The following is a 19,023-nucleotide window of genomic DNA, read 5'->3' as shown; positions in this document are numbered from 1 at the left end:
TTTTGGGAACAAGAAGAAGTCACAGGGGGCCAGATTTGGGGAATACGGTGCCTGTGGCATCGTTACTGTGTTGGTTTTAGCCAAAAATTCGTGCACAAGCAACGATGTGTGAGCAGGGGCGTTATCATGGTGCAAAAGCCAATTTTTATTTTTCCACAAATTCGGACGTTTCTGGCGGATTGCTTCGTGCAAATTGCGCATAACTTGCAGGTAATATTCCTTATTTACTGTTCTACCCTGTGGCAAGAACTCATGATGCACCACGCTCCTGCAGTCAAAGAAAACTGTAAGCAAAACCTTTACATTTGATCGAACTTGGCGTGCTTTTTTTGGTTTTGGTGATCCAGAATGCCTCCACTGGGACGATTGAGTCTTAGTCTCGACGTCATAACCGTATACCCATGTTTCGTCACCTGTTATAACCCTGTTGAGTAAATCTGGATCATCGTTGACGTCATTCAGTAGCTCTTGGGCGATGCTCATGCGACGTTTCTTTTGGTCGAAATTGAGCAATTTCGGAACAAACTTCGCTGATACACGTCTCATGTCTAAAACACTCGTCAAAATTGATTCGCACGAACCAAATGAGATGCCAATATCATCAGCAATTTCTCTAATGGTAATTTGACGATTTCCCAACACTATTTTCTTCACTTCTTCAACATTCTCATCAGTTGTTGATGTGCTGGGGCGTCCAGAACGAGGTTCGTCGTCGGTTTCTTCTCGGCCTTCTTGGAAGAGTTTATACCACTTGTAAACATTTTTTTGGCTTAAAGTAGACTCACCGTATGTCACTTTCAGCATTTCAAGTGTTTTGGAACATTTGATTCCATTTTTCACACAAAATTTAATGCAAACTCTTTGATCCATGTTTTTAGACAGCAGCAAATCGTGGAGCACGCAAAACACTTCTAACCTTGATGCCTCTCACAAACAAACCAAACATACTACAAAACTGAAATTTGGAAGTATGTTCTAGACGAGTGTACCTACATAACCAAATAAAAAAGTCGAAGATCGAACGGACGTAGCCCGCTAAATTTCAAAATTCACCTTACTTTTTGATCACACCTCGTATAGATATAATAGATGAGTACAAATAGATGAATAGCAAAATATTTCATTATTTCAATAATAATAATTCATCATTATTTAATGACGTGTCCCCTTGCCTCTCATGTTAAAATAGTGCATTCTCATTAGAGCATATGTTCGAAAACATTATCTTCAGCTACTTGGCAGGAAGCTATCCTATCATAAAAGTGATCCATCGCCTTCCTTATTATTTTAGCATCAATAAGTGTTGTTGCTTGAATAATTCTCTGCCTCAATTCTTCTAAGATTCTTGGTTGAGTTCTGTAAGCTCTTTTTTTCAAATATTCCAAAAAATATAATTGAGTGGAGCTAAATCTGGTGAACGCGGTGGCCACCTAATTTGTCCATCTATTAGGAAATGTTTCATTCAAGAATCTTACAACGTCTCTTCCAAAACGGGCAGGAGCGCCATCTAGTTGAAACCAAATGTTCTCAAACTTTTCACCTGACATTCGTCTAATTTCTGGTAATATTTCATTTCGTAACATTGTCTCATAACTTGCAGCATTTAGATTGCCATAAAAAAAAAGACCAATTAATCTATTATTTAAAATACCGGCCGAAACATTTAGTTTTTGAGGATATTACGTATGTGTTTCCGTCATCCAATGAAGGTTAACGTCAGAATAGTAACGAAAATTATGTCTGTTGTCATGTCCATTTAATTCAAAAGTAGCTTCATTCAAAAAAACAATATTATAAAGAAAACAATTATTATTATCAATATTCATCATCATTTCTTCGCCAAATTCCAGACTCCGATCAGGATCGTTTTCATTTAATTGTTGCACTAAGTGCATTTTATATGGATGAAAAGGTATTGATTTTAAAGTTTTTTGCATAGCCATATGACTTACGCCATGCTGCAATCCTGCTCGACGAGTAGAAAGATGGGGATCTTCCAGAAAAGAAAGTCCAATATCAAGTTGCGTTTGTTCGTTGGTTGCTGATCGCGGCCTACCTGTTCTAGGTAGATCTTTAACACTCCCTGTGATAGTGAATTTTCTTCTTAAACTTAATATAGTCATCGTAGAAATGGGTGTAGCATTTATGCGAAAAATTTCATTGAAAAACTGTCGTACTTGATTTAGAGATCTTTCCCTATCACCCCATCCGCGCATCATCAGAATAGATGTCCGCTCTGAGGCCTGCAATGGCTCGGTCGGTAGGGCGACGGACTCGCACCTGGTAGGCCCGGGTTCGCTTCCCAGTCCCTGCTGATTGATACAAGCACCACTGAAAAAAAGTTTCATGTGCTTTGTTCTCACAACACATTGTAAGTCTCCGTTGCTGATTTGCACTGATGGAGCATAAATAGAGTGACGTTAAATAAAAAAAAAAAAAGATGTCTGCTCTCGTTCGCTAAAACGAACATAAGCCATTTTTTATTGGAAATTAAGAGTAAGTACAATAACTAAGTACAATAAGAAACTTAACCATTTTATTTTACTGAAAATTTGAGGTTGCAGAAAAGAAATCTATTATCTGATATTCCACTCATTTCCAAAGTCCAATAGTTTATTCGTTTTCAGCGACCACAAAAATTCTGGAGAATGAATTTTCAAAATGATTTGAGCATTTTTTGATGAAATCAGCTCTTCACGGCTGCCATTTTTTATATCGAAATTCTGATAGCAGATTAGTTTTAAATGACCCTGAAAATCCCAAGAATAGTTTTCCAAGTTCCGCTATTTCCATTTCTAAAATAAAAAATAGGAGTTCCCATTTGAGAAAAAAGTTGACTTTGAAATGACCTTGAAGGTCAAGCTTTAAGGAGATTATGTTGAAAAATAAAAAAAAAATTACATACGCAAAACTTTTTTTTCCTTCTTTTTGTAAAGACTTATTGACCCCCATTCGTATCATCCGTGTTAAAGATAAAATAAGTAATTCCGTATGCGAAAATTAGATAGCAATATTTATGAAAATTGAAGCTGAGTTCTCATCTATCAAATTAAGATAAACTGTCTAAATATCAGGATGTCTTTGTCCGCCGAGGGAACCTTATATGTGTAGTTTACTGTTGGTTTTTTAACCTACATCATAGATTTTTTTTTTAAACGAAGTTATATTCCGTTCGTCCTACGTCTCCATCTTTTTTTAAATAAAGTTCATCCTTTTTACTCTTATTTAAAATATGAAAAAAAAAAACGCTTGCAAGGGCATTTGCGGAATACTTCCTTAAAGAGAAAATTTTTTTCTTTATAAAGTTAAATTAGTTAGATACGCACAAGTCTCTCTCACACAAATCAATTAATATCATAAAAAGTATTTCAAAATAATGATCGATACTTATTTTCATAAAGATGATGGCAAAAAGTATGTGAACTACGAATTATTATATTAGTAATAAGAGTTCATCAAGCTTTGCGTATAAATATAAAATATTTTACAAGTTTTATCTTCATTTATTAATTTTTTTAAGAAGAAAACCTTGAAAACCATCATCTGTGTATAATATCATTCCTAAACTGTTCATATAATTTTTTATGATGTATTTAGTTTCCAAGAAAAGAATTTTGAAAATTAAATTTTAATAATCGATAGAAGTATAAATTGCATTCAAAGAAGTCTTAATATTTTATTTTAGTTTATCATTCCAATGTGCATTTAAAATACATCTTTTTAACAAAAAACTGCATTAAATTAAAAAGAATTGAGATAAACAAGTATTTTTAATAATTATCTATGTAATCAACACTAGATTTATCAGACCAGTCAATTTTACTGGTTTCAATTTTCTCACTATTAAAAATATTTTCTCACATATTAAAAATATATTTTTACTTGATCTAATATAATGACTTTTCCACGTTTTCTGTAGCAATACATTTTATAAATAGTTTTATTTGCAAGAAAAAATAATTCTGTGCTATACCTATTTATACCAAAACCAATCAAAATAACTAATGTCAATAACAAAGGAGCGCGTGCAAATAAACATAAAAATTTTTATGATTTTGATGTCAGTTGATACTACGCATTTCGGGCTAAATCAGCTATATAAATAAATAATTCTCGTGGATTAATATTTTAATAAAGCGAAGTGCACTATCCAAGGCGACCCTGTACGCCAGCGCGAACAGTGCTTGGGTCCAGCTGCATTAGCTTGCCTCCTTCCTTACGTAGAAATTCGGCCCGCGGAGAGTGTCGTGAGCTACAGGTCACTTGGCGAGAGACAACCTAAAGAGTCTCGCTGCGAAGTAGTTATGCAATAAGGCAGGTGTATCGGAATAAGACACTGCGGATTTTAGTAGAAATGAATCGTGTATTTAGGCACTCGCGAGTACATGCAAGCACGCGTGTTGACGAAATGTGAGCGGCAGCGAACAAGGCGACAACAAAACGCAACGCGTCGATCTTGTCAGCGACCGAGCAAGATCGGACAACGGATTTGCTTAAAGCGGCTCGAGGCAAGACGCAATGCCGAGCAAAATGACAGGGTGCGTAGGTCGGGCGAAAGGCTAGAGCAACGAATGCGGTTGGCAAGCCATAGGAGAGAGAGAGCCAAAGAGAGAGAGAAGAATCGAGTAGTTGTCGTCGGTTATCAGAACGGCAGAAACGCACGTACAATAGATCACGACCACGCTTACTCCTGGCCTACACTCACGCGGGCGTTCTCGCTTCTTAGCCTTATAGCTGACGGAATTCCTGTCAGCGTCAACTACGTGTCTTCGCTTATCACTGGCGATCTTCGGACTCGTATAATCGCCACTGCGTGTTCGCTTACTCCTTCGTAGTCTCTCGTAACGCAAAAGAGAAGATGTTGCTGTCAAACTATGCTAGCGTCCACACTTGTCTCTGCTCGCATGCCAACTGCTCATTACGCGCTCTCTTTCTCTCTCCCCTTCGCGATCGCGGTCTCTCCGCGACATCCGCGCTAAGGACTATCGATAGTATAGATCGTAGAGCTCGACTCTTACCTTGTTCGCTGACATTACAACTGCGCTACAAATTACAAATTATTATAATGCATGGTAAGATATAAATATGATCAATACGAGTAAATAAAACTGGCTGCAGGGAGAGAGAGACATAACGAGAATGCGGCTCGTTATAGCATCATATAAAAATTATTTAGCCATTTGTTTACGTTCATCTGCAGTGGTTGTGTATATATTATTACGTTTGATTACTCCAAAATTATTTTGCATTTGTACATTGGGCATTCAGGTAAGAAAAATAATTGAAACATTATTTTCGTCAATTGTCAGATATTTACAGGGCCACGCTAAGCGGGTGTTCAAAGTGTGCATGTTACATAGATGGCATGGGGCAATGAATTAGACCAAGATCCACCTTTTTTTGCTCGACGGTTCATCTTGTGGGGCAAAATAAGTTGTATTTTCTTTTGCCTTGGAGATGTTCCGCCAAAAAATGTATCTTGCTTATTAGAGCGGCAATTTTTACTTTGCACACCGACGCGGCCCTTGTTATTTATTTAGATATATAGAATTATTTATATTTTCAGTATAATACCTTCCAAATTGGATAACTCAAAAATATATGTACCGTCTTAAAAACATATCGCTATGAAAACCAATACCGGTATGTAAAAATGGCACCACTAAAAAAATTGTAATGTACCACAGTTTGACGACTCCTGGTATAGACCAGTATGTAATCGGTATATGTATATGTATACAGTATGGAATCTGGCTCTTATAAATAACTGAAACTCAGATCTGTTTGTGTTATGTCTTTTTTTTGTTTTATAGCCGTCAGCAGCTTATGCGATGTCAGGTTTTAAAATAACTACGTAATTATATTTACCTTATTAAAGCAGGTGACTATTCTAAGCGCCTAAATCATCAAGAGTGCCAAATCTAAAATTCAGGAATAACACATCATGATAATTGTCAACCAGTCATTTTGACTAGTATTGGTAAAAATAGGTACAGTTCAAAAGCTGGTATAACTAGTTTTAATGAAAATATTCCTACCAATTTTAATATTATAAAAATTTTTGATATTATCACGGGGTAGCTATCCGTTTATTTAATTTATGCGAGCGATCGTATCGAAGAGCGCACGGGATTATCTACACGTTCAAATTCGAAAATCGGAGAGCAGGAGGGAACGGGTGTCAGTCAACCAACATTCTACTGTCGTGAAATAATAACATCAAAATTACAGTCAAGATCACATACGAGATCGTTTATTATCTCTTATTTCTACAATGTGTTCGGCCCGCGTGTTTATGTTTACAAAGCGCGCACGCGACAATAACATGCAGTGTCGGATCGCTCGCCGCTCTTTGTTTGCCGGGTTAATATATGCACGCTTTTTATGGAGTACGAGAGATTAGTTATTAGCAATTATAGCAATCGCGAAATTAAGCTGGCCAGCTTACCTTATTAGCAGTCGCACGGAGAACGAAAGAAAAAGTTTGTGACTAAGTCTCGGGGAAGCCCGCGTCTGTGACCAAGCGGTTCACGCTTTCGCTTTCGCCCTCGATGGCGAAACCCCGCACTTACGCACACTTGCACGCACTCGTCTCAGTCAGACAAAGGCACAGCTCCTGTCGCTCCTTATCAACTCGTCTCGGCACTTCAATAAAACTCGGGAACACTCGTTCTTGTTAATTGTGGCTGGAGGTATCGATAGCTAATCCTCGACTGGTTCATTTTCGGATTCGCGCGCGTTCCGTCCCGTCTCGTGCCGAATTCCCTCATTACCTTTGCCTCAACCGGTAGGTGCTGCCCTCGCAGGCAGCCGCATGGTTGGGCTGTTAGCGCTAATAAGACGTTTACCGTCACAATATACATATATAGAGTATAATGAAGTAGAAAATTCGGGGTGATACTATATCTTGTCGTTATCCCGTTGAATGCACATTTTGGGCATTAAAGGTGTAGTTTCAATATGACTTTTAATAAAAGAATTATTAGAATGTATATAATACAAGGTAGGCTCAACACATCCCACACCGTTGTTCGAAAACAAGAGAAAGAATTAAGTCACACGCATAGCCCTTATAACGTGGTGACTTTTCAATAATATATTATCGCATTGCTATATTTTTCAGGTAAAAATAAATGATTGTGGTTAAAACCAGGATCTACATGAGTAGATCTGAGTCGAACAAGCAATCAACAATAAAATTGGAAGAGCGACTCAAATAAGCTATACTTAATTTTGGACGCGAGGCACAGTTAAACTTTTAATTATTAAATAATTAAAAACTAGAGAAGTGCTACTCTAGGATTGTAAGACGAAGTTGCAAGTCGATCAAATTTTACCGTAACTATTTGAATACGATACTTTATTAATCTTGCAGAATGAACAGAATTGACGTTTATTTTCTCGACATCAAATTCTGACAGACTCAGCTACTCTGAATAGGGTTAGATAATGGTTTACCTTAATTGTACATTATCGAATTAGATCGATTTTGATATTTACCCTAGCGCTTTTGTACCTCCTTTCTTCGACTTATTCAAATTGTTGTAGGTACGAAATTTATAGAAAAGGAAATTCAAGGTAAAGGAGAAATAAATAATGGAAAATATGTTAATTGATAAATGAGCCCTTCTATTAACCCTTTGCGGCATAGTGGTAAGTATACTTACCACCTTTTTGAAATGAGATTTTCATGTATGAAGGGCTCTAATAAATCGTTGCTCACGGGGTTTTTTAATATTTTATCCTTCTAATATGTTAATGAATGTATAACTATATCAAATTATCGATTCGTAATCAGTGACCCCAAAAACCTACCGCGTAACAGTTTTCATATTTATATTATTGTTTCAAAAATGTGTGCCGCAAAGGGTTAAATAAAAGATAATGCGTAGATAAAACGAATAAAATATTAAATAAAATTCTATGAAGTATAGGCGTATGTCTGAGTATGTAGACTCAGCATTTATAACTATTAACAATTTTGAATTAACTAATTAAACCGAAGATACTAAACTAGAAACTCGCAATAAGCATTAGGCCCTCATGAGAATTGCGGAGATATTATTTGATACTCCTCATTGTACTAATTAAGCGAAAGTTAATAAAGCGTAAATGAACACTGAAAAATTCAATAGGTGTAGGCTAGCATTTCGAATTTAGAAGGTTTTCTTTTCTTTCACTATTATTTGTCTTCGCTTATTTTTACTTACAAACGTGACTTGTTAGTCACAAAGAAATCTGCTCGCAATGTATACCCGCTATCTTTGACCTGATCTCCGTATCTGCTCTTTTTTTATGTTCAAGAAGTAGCTTCTAAAATTTTTCCGTATTCCCAATAGCTTATTAACAAAAACCGAGGTAGGTCGTTCATTGAGACGATAATTAACGTCACCGGCCAGTAGGCTAATTACTTAGCTCTTCACTCTGTCAAATCAACTGTAAGATATCATTTCCTTTTTCATGCGACGTCTCCTTGTCTCCTTTGCTTTCGCGAGTCTATGCTCAAACTACTCTACTGCAAGAACAACAAATTTACCTAATGCAGCATTTTTGTGTGCATAAGTTTGAAATGAGGTCTCTCGCACAAGCGGTCGCTCAGCAATACCTCAACGATAGTGTCTGCTCTAGCTTGGGACGTAACATTTTATATTCTAAAATTAACTTTTCGAAAAAATTATCTAAATTTCTGCTCACTCTAAAATTCAGAATCTTGCATTTTGTAGATACATAATTAAGTTTTGTCACTTTTAGCTCCAAATATCTAAGCTTATTTCAAGTACTTTAAGGTAAACAGTTTCACGCAATATTTTTGTTAGAAAGATTTTATTACTTCAACGAAGAAAACTTTCAATTTTTACTGTTCAACATTGACTGATTTTTTTGATAAAAATTATAATCCATCCACTTATCTATCAACAAAGCTAGCATCACCACTGCCATCGGATCAATTAGAAGTAGAAGAAAAGATGTTGATAAGCAGACTGATTAAGCATAGTTTATCGCGGAAAAAGGCTTAAGCCGTAGATCTAATCCTACGATAATCAGTACAAGCTCTCTATTAAACACATTCATCTTCTGAACCTCATTTGAGTCCATTTCGGCCAGTATGGAAGAGAGACATACATATGTGAAAATTAAAAGTTTCTACATTCATAATAAATCTATTCATTTGCCATCCACAATAATAATTTTAGAGTAGAAGTGACAAGCGTCCAATTTAAAATAATTTCCATCTTAAATTTATAATTATCCATATTCATTTGATTACGCATCGATTTCGCATCTTAAAACGCTGCATTAAGTCAGTTGGTATAATTATAAAATTATAATTCTGAAAACAATGGAGAATGCAAACAAACAAAAATTCATTCTGTTCTGGAAACATACAATATAATTCGTTTAATCTTCAGTTCCTCACTCAGGAATAAGATTTTCTTCTTGCAAATTATCTTCTTCATTATTATATGAATATTCATTGACTTCTTCGAATTCAGGATCTTCCCCTTGCTCTTCACCTTTGTTCTCTAGTGCAATATCACTTGCAATTGAAGCATTTTCAAAAAGTTCATCATTACAGTTTTTACATCTGTAGCTACATTTTATTCCAGTTTTTTTGCATGAGCAACGAGAAGTACTACAATTCGTTTTATTATACATCCACAGAAAATCTGTAAATGAAGTAAATTATTTTACCTCCAGCAATTCAATAATAAGACATACATACAAATTTTAATTTATATTGTAGTTTCATGATAAAAATTGGATATATTGGGAGTACAAATAGAAAATCGCCGTTTTTTATAATAATTTGAGGTTTTATTGTAAAAAACTCGTTACAATCTCATTCTTCAAAATAATTTCCATCCTTAGTCACAACTTTTTCCCATCTTTCTGGCAGCTTCTGAATTCCTCTTCGAAAAAACTATTCGTCTTTTGACGCGATCCACGAATCGATCCAATTTTTGGTTTCTTCGTAAGAACGAAAGTGCTGTTCGGCCAGGTCATGCGACATCAATCGGAACAAGTAGAAATCAGAAGGGGCGATGTCAGGAGAGTACGGCGGGTGCGATAGGATGTCCCATTTCATAGTTTCCAGGTATGTTTTCACGACCTTGGAAACATGTGGCCGAGCGTTGTCATGCAGAAATATGACCTTGTCGTGCCTTTCCGCGTACTTTGGGCATTTTTCCTTTAACGCTCGACTCAAACGAATCAACTGCGTCCGATAGAGGACTCCTGTGATGGTTTCGCGTGGTTGCAGGAGTTCATAGTAAATTACGCCAAGCTGGTGCCACCAAATACACAGCATCAGCTTCGAGCCATGAATGTTTGGTTTCGCTGTCGAAGTTGATGCATGGCCGGGAAGACCCCACGATTTTCTCCGCTTTGGGTTATCATAGTGTATCCACTTTTTATCGCCGGTCACAATGCGATGCAAAAAACCCTTCCTTTTTTGCCGTTAGAGGAGTTGTTCGCACGTGACAAGACGCCGTTCGATGTCCCTCGGCTTCAGCTCGTACGGCACCCAACATCCCACTTTCTGGATCATTCCTAAGCATTTCAAGCGATGGGAAACGGCTTGCTGAGTTACGCCCAATAAATCCGCAAGTTCCTGTTGCGTTCTGCAAGAATCTTCATCCAGCAAAGCCTCCAATTTCGCATCCTGGAACTTTTTTACGGGTCCGGGACGATCCTTATCATCTACGTCATACTCGCCATTTCTAAACTTTTGGAATCATTCCGGACACGTTCTTTCACTAATACAGCTGTTACCATAAGTTTCTACAATCATTCGACGCGCCTCAGCTGCATTTTTTCCCGAATGAAATGCAAAAAGCAACACTTCCTGCAAATGTCTCCTGTTCGGCTCGAATTTTGCCATTTTTGCGCACGAACAAAACAAAGCACAGTAAAAATAGACAAGCGAGGTGATGAAGAGTTGTTGACAAATGCCTCAGCTGGCTATGTAACGTTCCTGTTAACAATTTTTTACCGACGTGCAATACTGACGCCACCTATGGGAAAACGGCGGTTTTCTATTTGTACTCCCAATAGAATTTCATGACCAAATCAAAATTATGCTATTTTTACATTTAACTATGTATAATGTTACTTACTACTTCTATCAACTCCTTGTGTGCTTCTGGTTCTGGGTTCATTATGGATACCATCATATTACTTGTTCTCTTCCACCCCCAAGATTCTAGGTTTAATTCGAAACCAAGCCAAACTTGCATCTGGTAATTACCTGTTTAGTGTGTTTTTTCAATACTGCAACTGTAGGTGGTAACAATTTTAAGGAAAATTCTTTTTTCGCTGCCACTGCAGCGGTGGTAAAGCTGTTATATCTAAATTTTTGTAAAGATTAGCTTTCGTTATATAGACTATATAGTTTCATAATCAGTTTTTCAGCAACTTTGTACAAATCATCAATATGTTGATCTAGTTTGTAAAAGATACATATTGATTTCTGTAAATCTTTATTTTTTTGTAAGATTGTGATAATACTTTTTTCCCTTTACCGAATATTGCACTTGTCGAATCGCACCCTGCAAACCCATGAGCAAATAAAATATACTTTTGAAATTTCGAATTGAAAATATAATATGTTCTTTTTTTATTTGTTTATAAAAATATATATCGCAGCCGTCACATTGCGGTATTAATAGAATTAATAAACCCACATCGTTGGCAATAACTGTGATCATATTTTTTTTTTTTTTTTTTTTTTTTTTTTTTATGGTGGTAAAAAAACAGGATAAATCCTCATGGACCATAACGGTTGGAGTGTGACGGCAGTTCACCGAAGCTACCCACCTACACTCTCCCACCCGCCGTGTGACGTGACTCGCTGATCCTCTCAGACCGGGCTGTTTCAAGCGATCTATCAATCGAACGCAAGGAGCCTCCGGGTCGTCGAAGACCAGCTGACCGCCCAAATCCCGCTTCTCTTCAACCGGAGGGTAAACCATCCGGGGAAGAGTAGTAAAGTCCACCTACACCATTCTCCAGCGGGGAACCGCGTAAGCATTACTTCCCGCTGGAGAACCGCGTCAAGTCCTCTCGTTGTCCACGGGTCCTGTATCGTTTCGTTACGTCCGTTTATTCACATTCATCCATTTGTTCATACCATTTACTCCCGCATTCTTCTCGTCTAACACTCGACTTCCAGGCAACCGTCCGCCTTTTTCCCTCGTAGGATAGTCTCAACGTACGTTGCCGTTACCGTCCAGTAGTCTTTGTCTTGTAGCATCTTTGCCACAATGTTGTTGGGCGTGATGTTTCCAAGCGTCGTCTCCAGTCTTTGCCTTTCGTCGTTCCAGTGTGAGCATTTGAAAAATGTATGCTCTGCGTCATCACATTTGTATCCACAGTATTTACAGTCGGCGCTGTTAACTTTGTTTCTGTCAAACAGATATTTCCTGAAGTACCCGTGGCCGGTAAGAAACTGGGTCAGGTAAAAATTCACTTCCCCAAATTGCCTCTCCGTCCACGGTCTCAGGTCGTCAATGAGTCGTCTAGTCCATGCTCCGTTCGTGCTCATCCTCCATTGTTTGTTCCAGTCCGTCATCGTCCTAGTTCTTTCGTCCTGGGCAGCTTCCGTTCTGGTCATGTCGCTGTTTCGTTCGTACACGCGTTTCCGCTCTCTGGCGAGCATGTTTATCGGGATAACCCCCGCCACCACCAGGACAGCCTCAGCCGAGACTGTCCTGTTGGCGCAGGCTATCCTCAGTGCTCCCTGTCTTTGTACGTTTGTCAGTCGTTTGCAGTATTTCTTGACCCCCAACGCGTCGGCCCACACCTCCGCCCCGTAGAGCATGATCGAGTGGGTCGTTGTCATCAGTAGTCGTCTCTTCCATTGTCTCGGTCCAAATGTATTTGCCATAAGACGACTGAGAGCGGAAGTCCTCTCTGCCGCCTTCCTCGCTGTCTGTTGTATGTGCGGCCAGAAGGTCATCTTCGTATCTAGGGTCACCCCCAGATACTCGACCGCCCCACTGGTCCGCAGCGATACCTCTCCGACTGTCATGGGAATCAGGGTATTAATCCTGCTTCCCGTCAGAAGGATGAGTTCTGTCTTGGCCAGGGCAAGGCTAAGTCCGCGTTCAGTCATCCATCTATTGATTCGTAACATCGCGCGGTTCAGAAGCATTTGCGCCAGCTCCGGGGTACGGGCTATTATCACCACAGCCACATCATCGGCGTAGGCAACCAGCTCCACCCCCGGTGGCATCGGTAGTCTTAGTAGTGCGTCGTACAGTATGTTCCAGAAGTCGGGTCCAAGGATTGAGCCTTGGGCGACTCCTGCTGTGATTCGTCTGGTCACTGTTCTGTCGGTCGTCTCGTATCGAATCCATCTGTCGTGTAGGTACTCCCTCATCACCCGCATCAGGTATTCGGGAACCCTGAAAGTTTGTAGGGCCTCCAGAATATCCCCCCACCGAGCGGAGTTGAAGGCATTCCTGACATCAAGAGTCGCGAGAAGTACTATTGGCCTCGCTCCGTAGCACACGAGCCTCGTCCGCCGAAAGGCGTCGGTCACTTGTCGAATCGCCCCTATAGTTGAGCAGCCCCGTCTGAATCCGTACTGGTTTCCTGCAAGTCCTCCGTTTGCAGTTACCGCGTTCGTCAGTCTTGGTTTCAATAACGCTTCGTAAAGTTTACCCGCTGTGTCTAGAAGACTCAGGGGTCTATAGGAAGACGGACTATTCGGCTCTCCTTTTCCTTTATGCAGGAGAACCAGTCTAGCAGTCTTCCATCGTCTGGGAAAGATGCCCGCACGTAAGACCGCGTTATACTTATCCAGGAGGAGTCCTGGACGTACGCTCACGATCTGCTGGAGGATCTCTCCCGGTATACCGTCTGGTCCGGGTGTCTTACCAGGCTTGATCGTGGACACAGCCTTAATAAGCTCTGCCCCGACAAACTCTGGCACTGTCGTCTCTTGTTCGTTCGTCATTTCTTCCGTCTCTGGTTGGTTTGGGAAAAGTCCATCTACTATTGCTTTCATGGTGTCTTTGTCTTTTGGTTCAGAAGGGCCAAGGGCCCCCAATTTCTTGGTCACAATCTTGTAGCCAAGTCCCCAGGGGTCCCGCTCCACTTCTTCACACAACTGTCTAGCGCATCGGTTTTTACTGTCCTTTATTTTAGTGGTCAGTCTCTTACGTGCCATCTTGTACGCTGTCGATAGTTCGTCCGCGTCTGGTCTGCTCTTTTTCCGTGCGCGGTTCATCCTCCGGCGGCAGGCAATGCATTCCCCACGGAGGAGGCCAATCTCGTCCGTCCACCAGTACATTGCTCGTTTGTGTGTTCGGCCCTTGCGTCGAGTCATCGTGGCGTCGCACAGTTCCGTTATCAGTTCCGTTGTCTTGTCCGTTATCCATTCGGCACGCTCCCGCAGACCAAGCTCTGCCGGGACAGACTCGGCGGGTAACGGTGCCTCCCTTAGCAGTTTGTCAAACAGCTCTCTATCTTGTCGTCGTAAGTTCCAATACGTTGAAGTCCTGTCTCTAGTTTGTCCGTTTCGTATGTTCGTCGATTGATTTGTCACCTCAAAGACGATGTGCTGATGATCGCTGGCTGTATAGTCCTCGGTCACCCGCCATCCTCTTATCCGCGACGAGATCCTGTCTGACGTCATCGTCACATCGGGTATTGAGTATCCGAAGCCCGGTCGTCTATAGGTCGTTGTCGTCCCTTGGTTGACCACTACCAGATCAAGCCTTGCGGCCATTTCCAGAAGCAGTCTTCCTCGTTTGTCCGTCGTTGTCATACCCCACTCGACCGCTCTCGCGTTCATGTCTCCCGCGACGACAAAGTCACCCGGGAGACCTGTGAGGGCGTCTTCCAGCTTACCGACTTTTTCCTCGTACACTGCCATCGTGCAGTTTGGGGTCAAATATACGCTAACGTAGGTGACGGAATCTACCCTCACCCACGCGTAATCTTCCCCCCTGCCAGACGCTTGTATTCTCCTAGCCGGTTTGCCTTTGACCCATATGGCCGACGTACCGAGGGTATTCGAGAACCAGCCGTCCTGTTCTCGTAAGTCCCACAGTTGCTCGCTCAGTATCAGTATGTCTACGTTTCGTTCCTTCGCTGTCTGTGATATAAGCAGCTGGGCTGCCTCGCACCTACGCAGGTTTCCTTGTAAGATTCCTGTCATTGTCGTGTCTGCTTCCGGCACTCCTCCAGCGCTGCCCGGTAGGCCGCGCACGCTCCCGTTCCCGGGACGTGCGCCCTCTCCGTTGCACGCGCCTCGGAACATAGGAAGCACGTCGGCTGTTTGGTGGGGCAGGCTCTCCCGACATGGCCGGTCCCCCCGCACCTCCAACAGCACTGTCCTCTGTCAGGTCCTGTGCAGTCCGTTCGTCTATGTCCGTATCCGAGGCACCGGTAGCACCTCGGGACCGTCAATCTTTCTCTCAGCCGACAGTTGACCCAGCCGATCTTAATTCTGCCCTTCTTGAGCAGTTTGTGGGCCGTGTCTCTGTCTGCTTCGAACACTGCCATACAAACGTCGTGTTTATTCGGTCCGAAAATGTGGATCTTAAAGTCCGCATCTTGTCCTGTTTCTCGTTTCAATGCGTTCTGTACATCATTCGTGTCTGTAACACAGTCGAGGTCTAGTATCTCTAGTGTCTGTCCGTGTGTCATGTCTCGTACATTACCCTCATTTCCAAGAGTAACCTGGAGTTTCTCCTGGAACTTCCGTCTTGCGTCTGCGTTACAGCGAAAGCGCATGAGGAGTCCTCCGTCCTTAGTCTTCCGATATCCCGAGATATTCACTTTAGAGCCCTCGGGATTAATCTCCGTCTTTAGTCTGCGCAGGGTATCCGCGTACGTTCGTCCGTCGTTTGGCCGTACCAGTATAACGTTGGTCCCCCCCTTCCGGCGGGAACCACCCGCACTGGGCCGGTTCTTGTCCAGCTCGGGCCGTTTGTTCCCGTGGATAGGCGTCGCCGCTGCGGATGTCGAAGCTAGTGGCCTCTCCCTCCGCGCGCCCAGCGCCACCACAGGGGTAGTCTGTTGCGTCTTCTGTTTGAGGGAAGTCGTCTCCGTCGTTTGGTCATTAGTCTTCTGTTTAGACTTCCTCTTTTTTCTGTTCGCGGAGTTCACCGTGGTCCAGCCTGACTCGTCCGCAACCCTTTGATAGGCCACGGCTTGCTCAGGGCTGGCCCCCGTGTCCTCCCTCTTTCTTTTCTGTCTTTCTGTCCTCCTGTCGTTTACGGACTCCAGGAGGGGATTTAGGCGGTCGCATTCACTCCATGCAATCTCCACCGCCTCCTTTATTACAGCCATACTAGTCGTTATGTCCGTACTAATATTTCTCTGTATCTTAGTCCGTGCCTCCATCTTTTCGAGCGCGGCATCAATGCGCCTGAGCTGCGTGCGAAACAGCTGGAGGTTTTCTGTCATATGTCCGTTGTCATTGTCCACGTCTTTCATGTCGGCGTCAGTGTTGGAGGTCTGCTTTTCGGAGCCCTCGTTTTTCCGCGCAGGTGGCACTTGTATGCGCCGCAGCGGTACCGTCACGTCTCGTGTATCACTAGTTCTTGTCGGTGTTCGTCCTGTCGTCGGTTCTTGGCCCTCAGCGGCAGAGACGTAGCTCACCCCGCTGCCGCCGCTTGACCCACTGTCCGTCCTCTGTCGTCTCGGTATGTTCAGTAGTTTCTTGTCGTTTTTTCCTGTCTTTCCCCCCATTCCCGTGCACAAAGTGCGGCCCTCAAAATCCGTGCCGCTGCCCGTGGCCACCGGGGCTTTCACCCGATCGGAACCCGGGGTGGATTCCTCCTGAGAAGGAGTTACCACTTGAGGTACATCAATGTTTTCATTGTGCATATTCATATTGTTGGTTTTGTCCCGTTGTGCTGAAGGTCCCTCGTGGTCGCGACTCCACGAACCGCGCTGGGACAGCGCACGGCCCCTGAGGTCCCCCCCCCCTGTATGTTTACCCTGTGTGTTCAGTGTTCCCCCCTGTGGTGTGTGCGTGTACGTGAGTGCCCATAGGCGAAACCGGGCTTCATTCACGGGGAGAGTCCGTTTAGAGATATCCCCTTCTCTCGCTTTCGGGCGACTTCGTTTATAGGAGTCCCCGACCATTCGCTTTTCGGTAAGACCCGTTTATAGGGTCACCGAGCATTCACTTCTCCGGTTTGCCAGAAGGCGTGTGTGTGTGAGTGTTTGCGTAGTGTGTGTGTGTGTATGTGTATGAGTGATTAATGGTTGGACACATCGGCAGAATACCATTATCTTTTGCGTCATTTGTGAGCCATATCTTCCTCTTGGCCGTATCCGTTATAGCGTTGCTGCTCAGAGCATTGACGCGACGGACAACGTTTCCACCGGGCACGTCGTGGACGTTGGAAGCTAGCATTTGCCCAGTGAGGTGTTACCACTCACTGGACCAGCCCGGCCGTATCTATTATTATTATTATTATTATTATTATTATTATTATTATTAGACATATAGGGTGCTTTTTTTAAGCTCAGGGACACTTACAAGGAATCCCCCCCAACCCGACCTCACCGATTTCAATAATCTTTTGATATGTTATAGTTCATCAAAAAATAAGACATACGTATTTTTTTTTATCGGCGGAAAAACACTTTGAGGGGGTGAAAGCAACCTTCAAAGTTCACCCCCAAAAATAGATTTTCCAATGTATCTCAGCATCTAATTGATATTTTACGACCAAACAAATTTCATATCACTTCTCATGTGAAAAGCAAACTAGCACATGCAATTCGGACCACAAGAGATGCAACCCTTAATTTTTTTATTTAAAATACTATCTATTTCATGGCTATTTTTATGAAAAGAATTAAAATAACCCGAAAAAAATTGGAAAAAATATTACCCTACATAAAATACAAAAATAAAGTTAATCTAGTCAAGCTTTTTTTCAAACCACCCCCTTAAAGTTGAAAAACCACCCCTAAAAAATTGTTTTCAATACATTACAGGTGGTGTTGATAATTTAGTGTAAAATACGTTAAGCATCATTTATACTGTACAAACACAACTATCTCGTGCAGTTTCGACCACAAGGGTTGCAACCCCTAATTTCTGTCATCGAAATTTTTACCTTCTTTGTACCTATTTTTTAAGAAAAGTTCATAATGAGCTTAAAAAAATTAGAAAAAATATTACCACGGATAGAATAAGAAAAAAAAATTTACTTCTCATTTTTAAAACCACCCCTAATTTCGAAAAACCACCCCCAAAAAATTGTTTCCAATACATTACAGGTCCTGTTGATAATTTACTGTAAAATACGTTGCTCATCACTTATAATGCACAAACACATTTATCTCGTGCAGTTTCGACCACGAGGGTTGCAACCCCTAATTTATGTCATCGAAATTTTTACCTTCTCCATTCCTATTTTTGAAAAAAAGTTCATAATGAGCTTAAAAAAATATTACCGTGGATAGAATAAGAATAAAAAATTTACCTGTTCAAACTTATTTTCAAAACCACCCTCAATGTTGAAAAACCATCCTAAAAAAAGTTTCTGACATATCGTTGCAATCTCTTCTAAATCAAATAAGCTATGATTCCATAGCTATTTTGTTGCTCTCTTTTAAATTTTTTATGTTCTATCGTTTATTAATTCTATCAAAAAATAAATAACTTTTATTATATAAAAAAACAAGTCAAGAATAATATAATATTATAAGTATACCTAGAAGATAAGTATAGTTTCTCGAATGCGCAAAAATTTTGGTATATGAATGATAGTATTATCAGAATTTTATTTACGTCCTACTATCAGCGTCTCTGACGATTGTCTGTTATTTTCATGATTGATAAATATGAGTAAGTAATTCTTCATCAGTAGCCAACACAACTTTCTTGTTGTTGGACGTATTGTATCGACTATTGAACTAACAGCATAATAAATAGTAATAAGAATATAAGATTATAAGTACAAATAATAATAAGATACTATTTCGTTAATTCGTATTTCGTAGTACCTGCTACGTAAGTATAACTATAAATTTATTTTTTATATGCAA

The 19,023-nt window shown here is 41.0% G+C and overlaps 2 protein-coding genes across 5 annotated transcripts in view; both read right to left on the bottom strand.

Annotated features, from left to right (window-relative positions):
- The window catches only part of LOC131665082 (importin subunit beta-1), a 534,754-nt gene that overhangs the window by 95,129 nt on the left and 420,602 nt on the right, over positions 1-19,023 (bottom strand). The gene's annotated exons all lie outside the window — the stretch shown is intronic.
- On the bottom strand, positions 14,128-15,410 carry LOC131665099 (uncharacterized). Its single transcript, XM_058936730.1, has 2 exons — positions 14,552-15,410; positions 14,128-14,468 (listed from the first exon to the last, which is right to left on the bottom strand). Exons 1-2 carry the CDS (start codon positions 15,266-15,268, stop codon positions 14,457-14,459), a joined length of 729 nt encoding a protein of 242 aa, XP_058792713.1. The 5' UTR covers positions 15,269-15,410; the 3' UTR covers positions 14,128-14,456.

Source organism: Phymastichus coffea, unplaced genomic scaffold (assembly GCF_024137745.1).
Source record: "Phymastichus coffea isolate CEN01 unplaced genomic scaffold, Cenicafe_Pcof_1.1 PCOF00003, whole genome shotgun sequence".
In the NCBI taxonomy this organism is placed as follows: Eukaryota; Metazoa; Arthropoda; class Insecta; order Hymenoptera; family Eulophidae; genus Phymastichus; species Phymastichus coffea.
The sequence above is the reverse complement of the archived record's forward strand: the minus strand, read 5'-3'. Positions and strand labels throughout refer to the sequence as shown.

Bases quoted from the DNA above. Each gene is read 5' to 3' on its own strand.
- LOC131665099 (XM_058936730.1), bottom strand. From the start codon at position 15,268: ATGTTCCGAGGCGCGTGCAACGGAGAGGGCGCACGTCCCGGGAACGGG.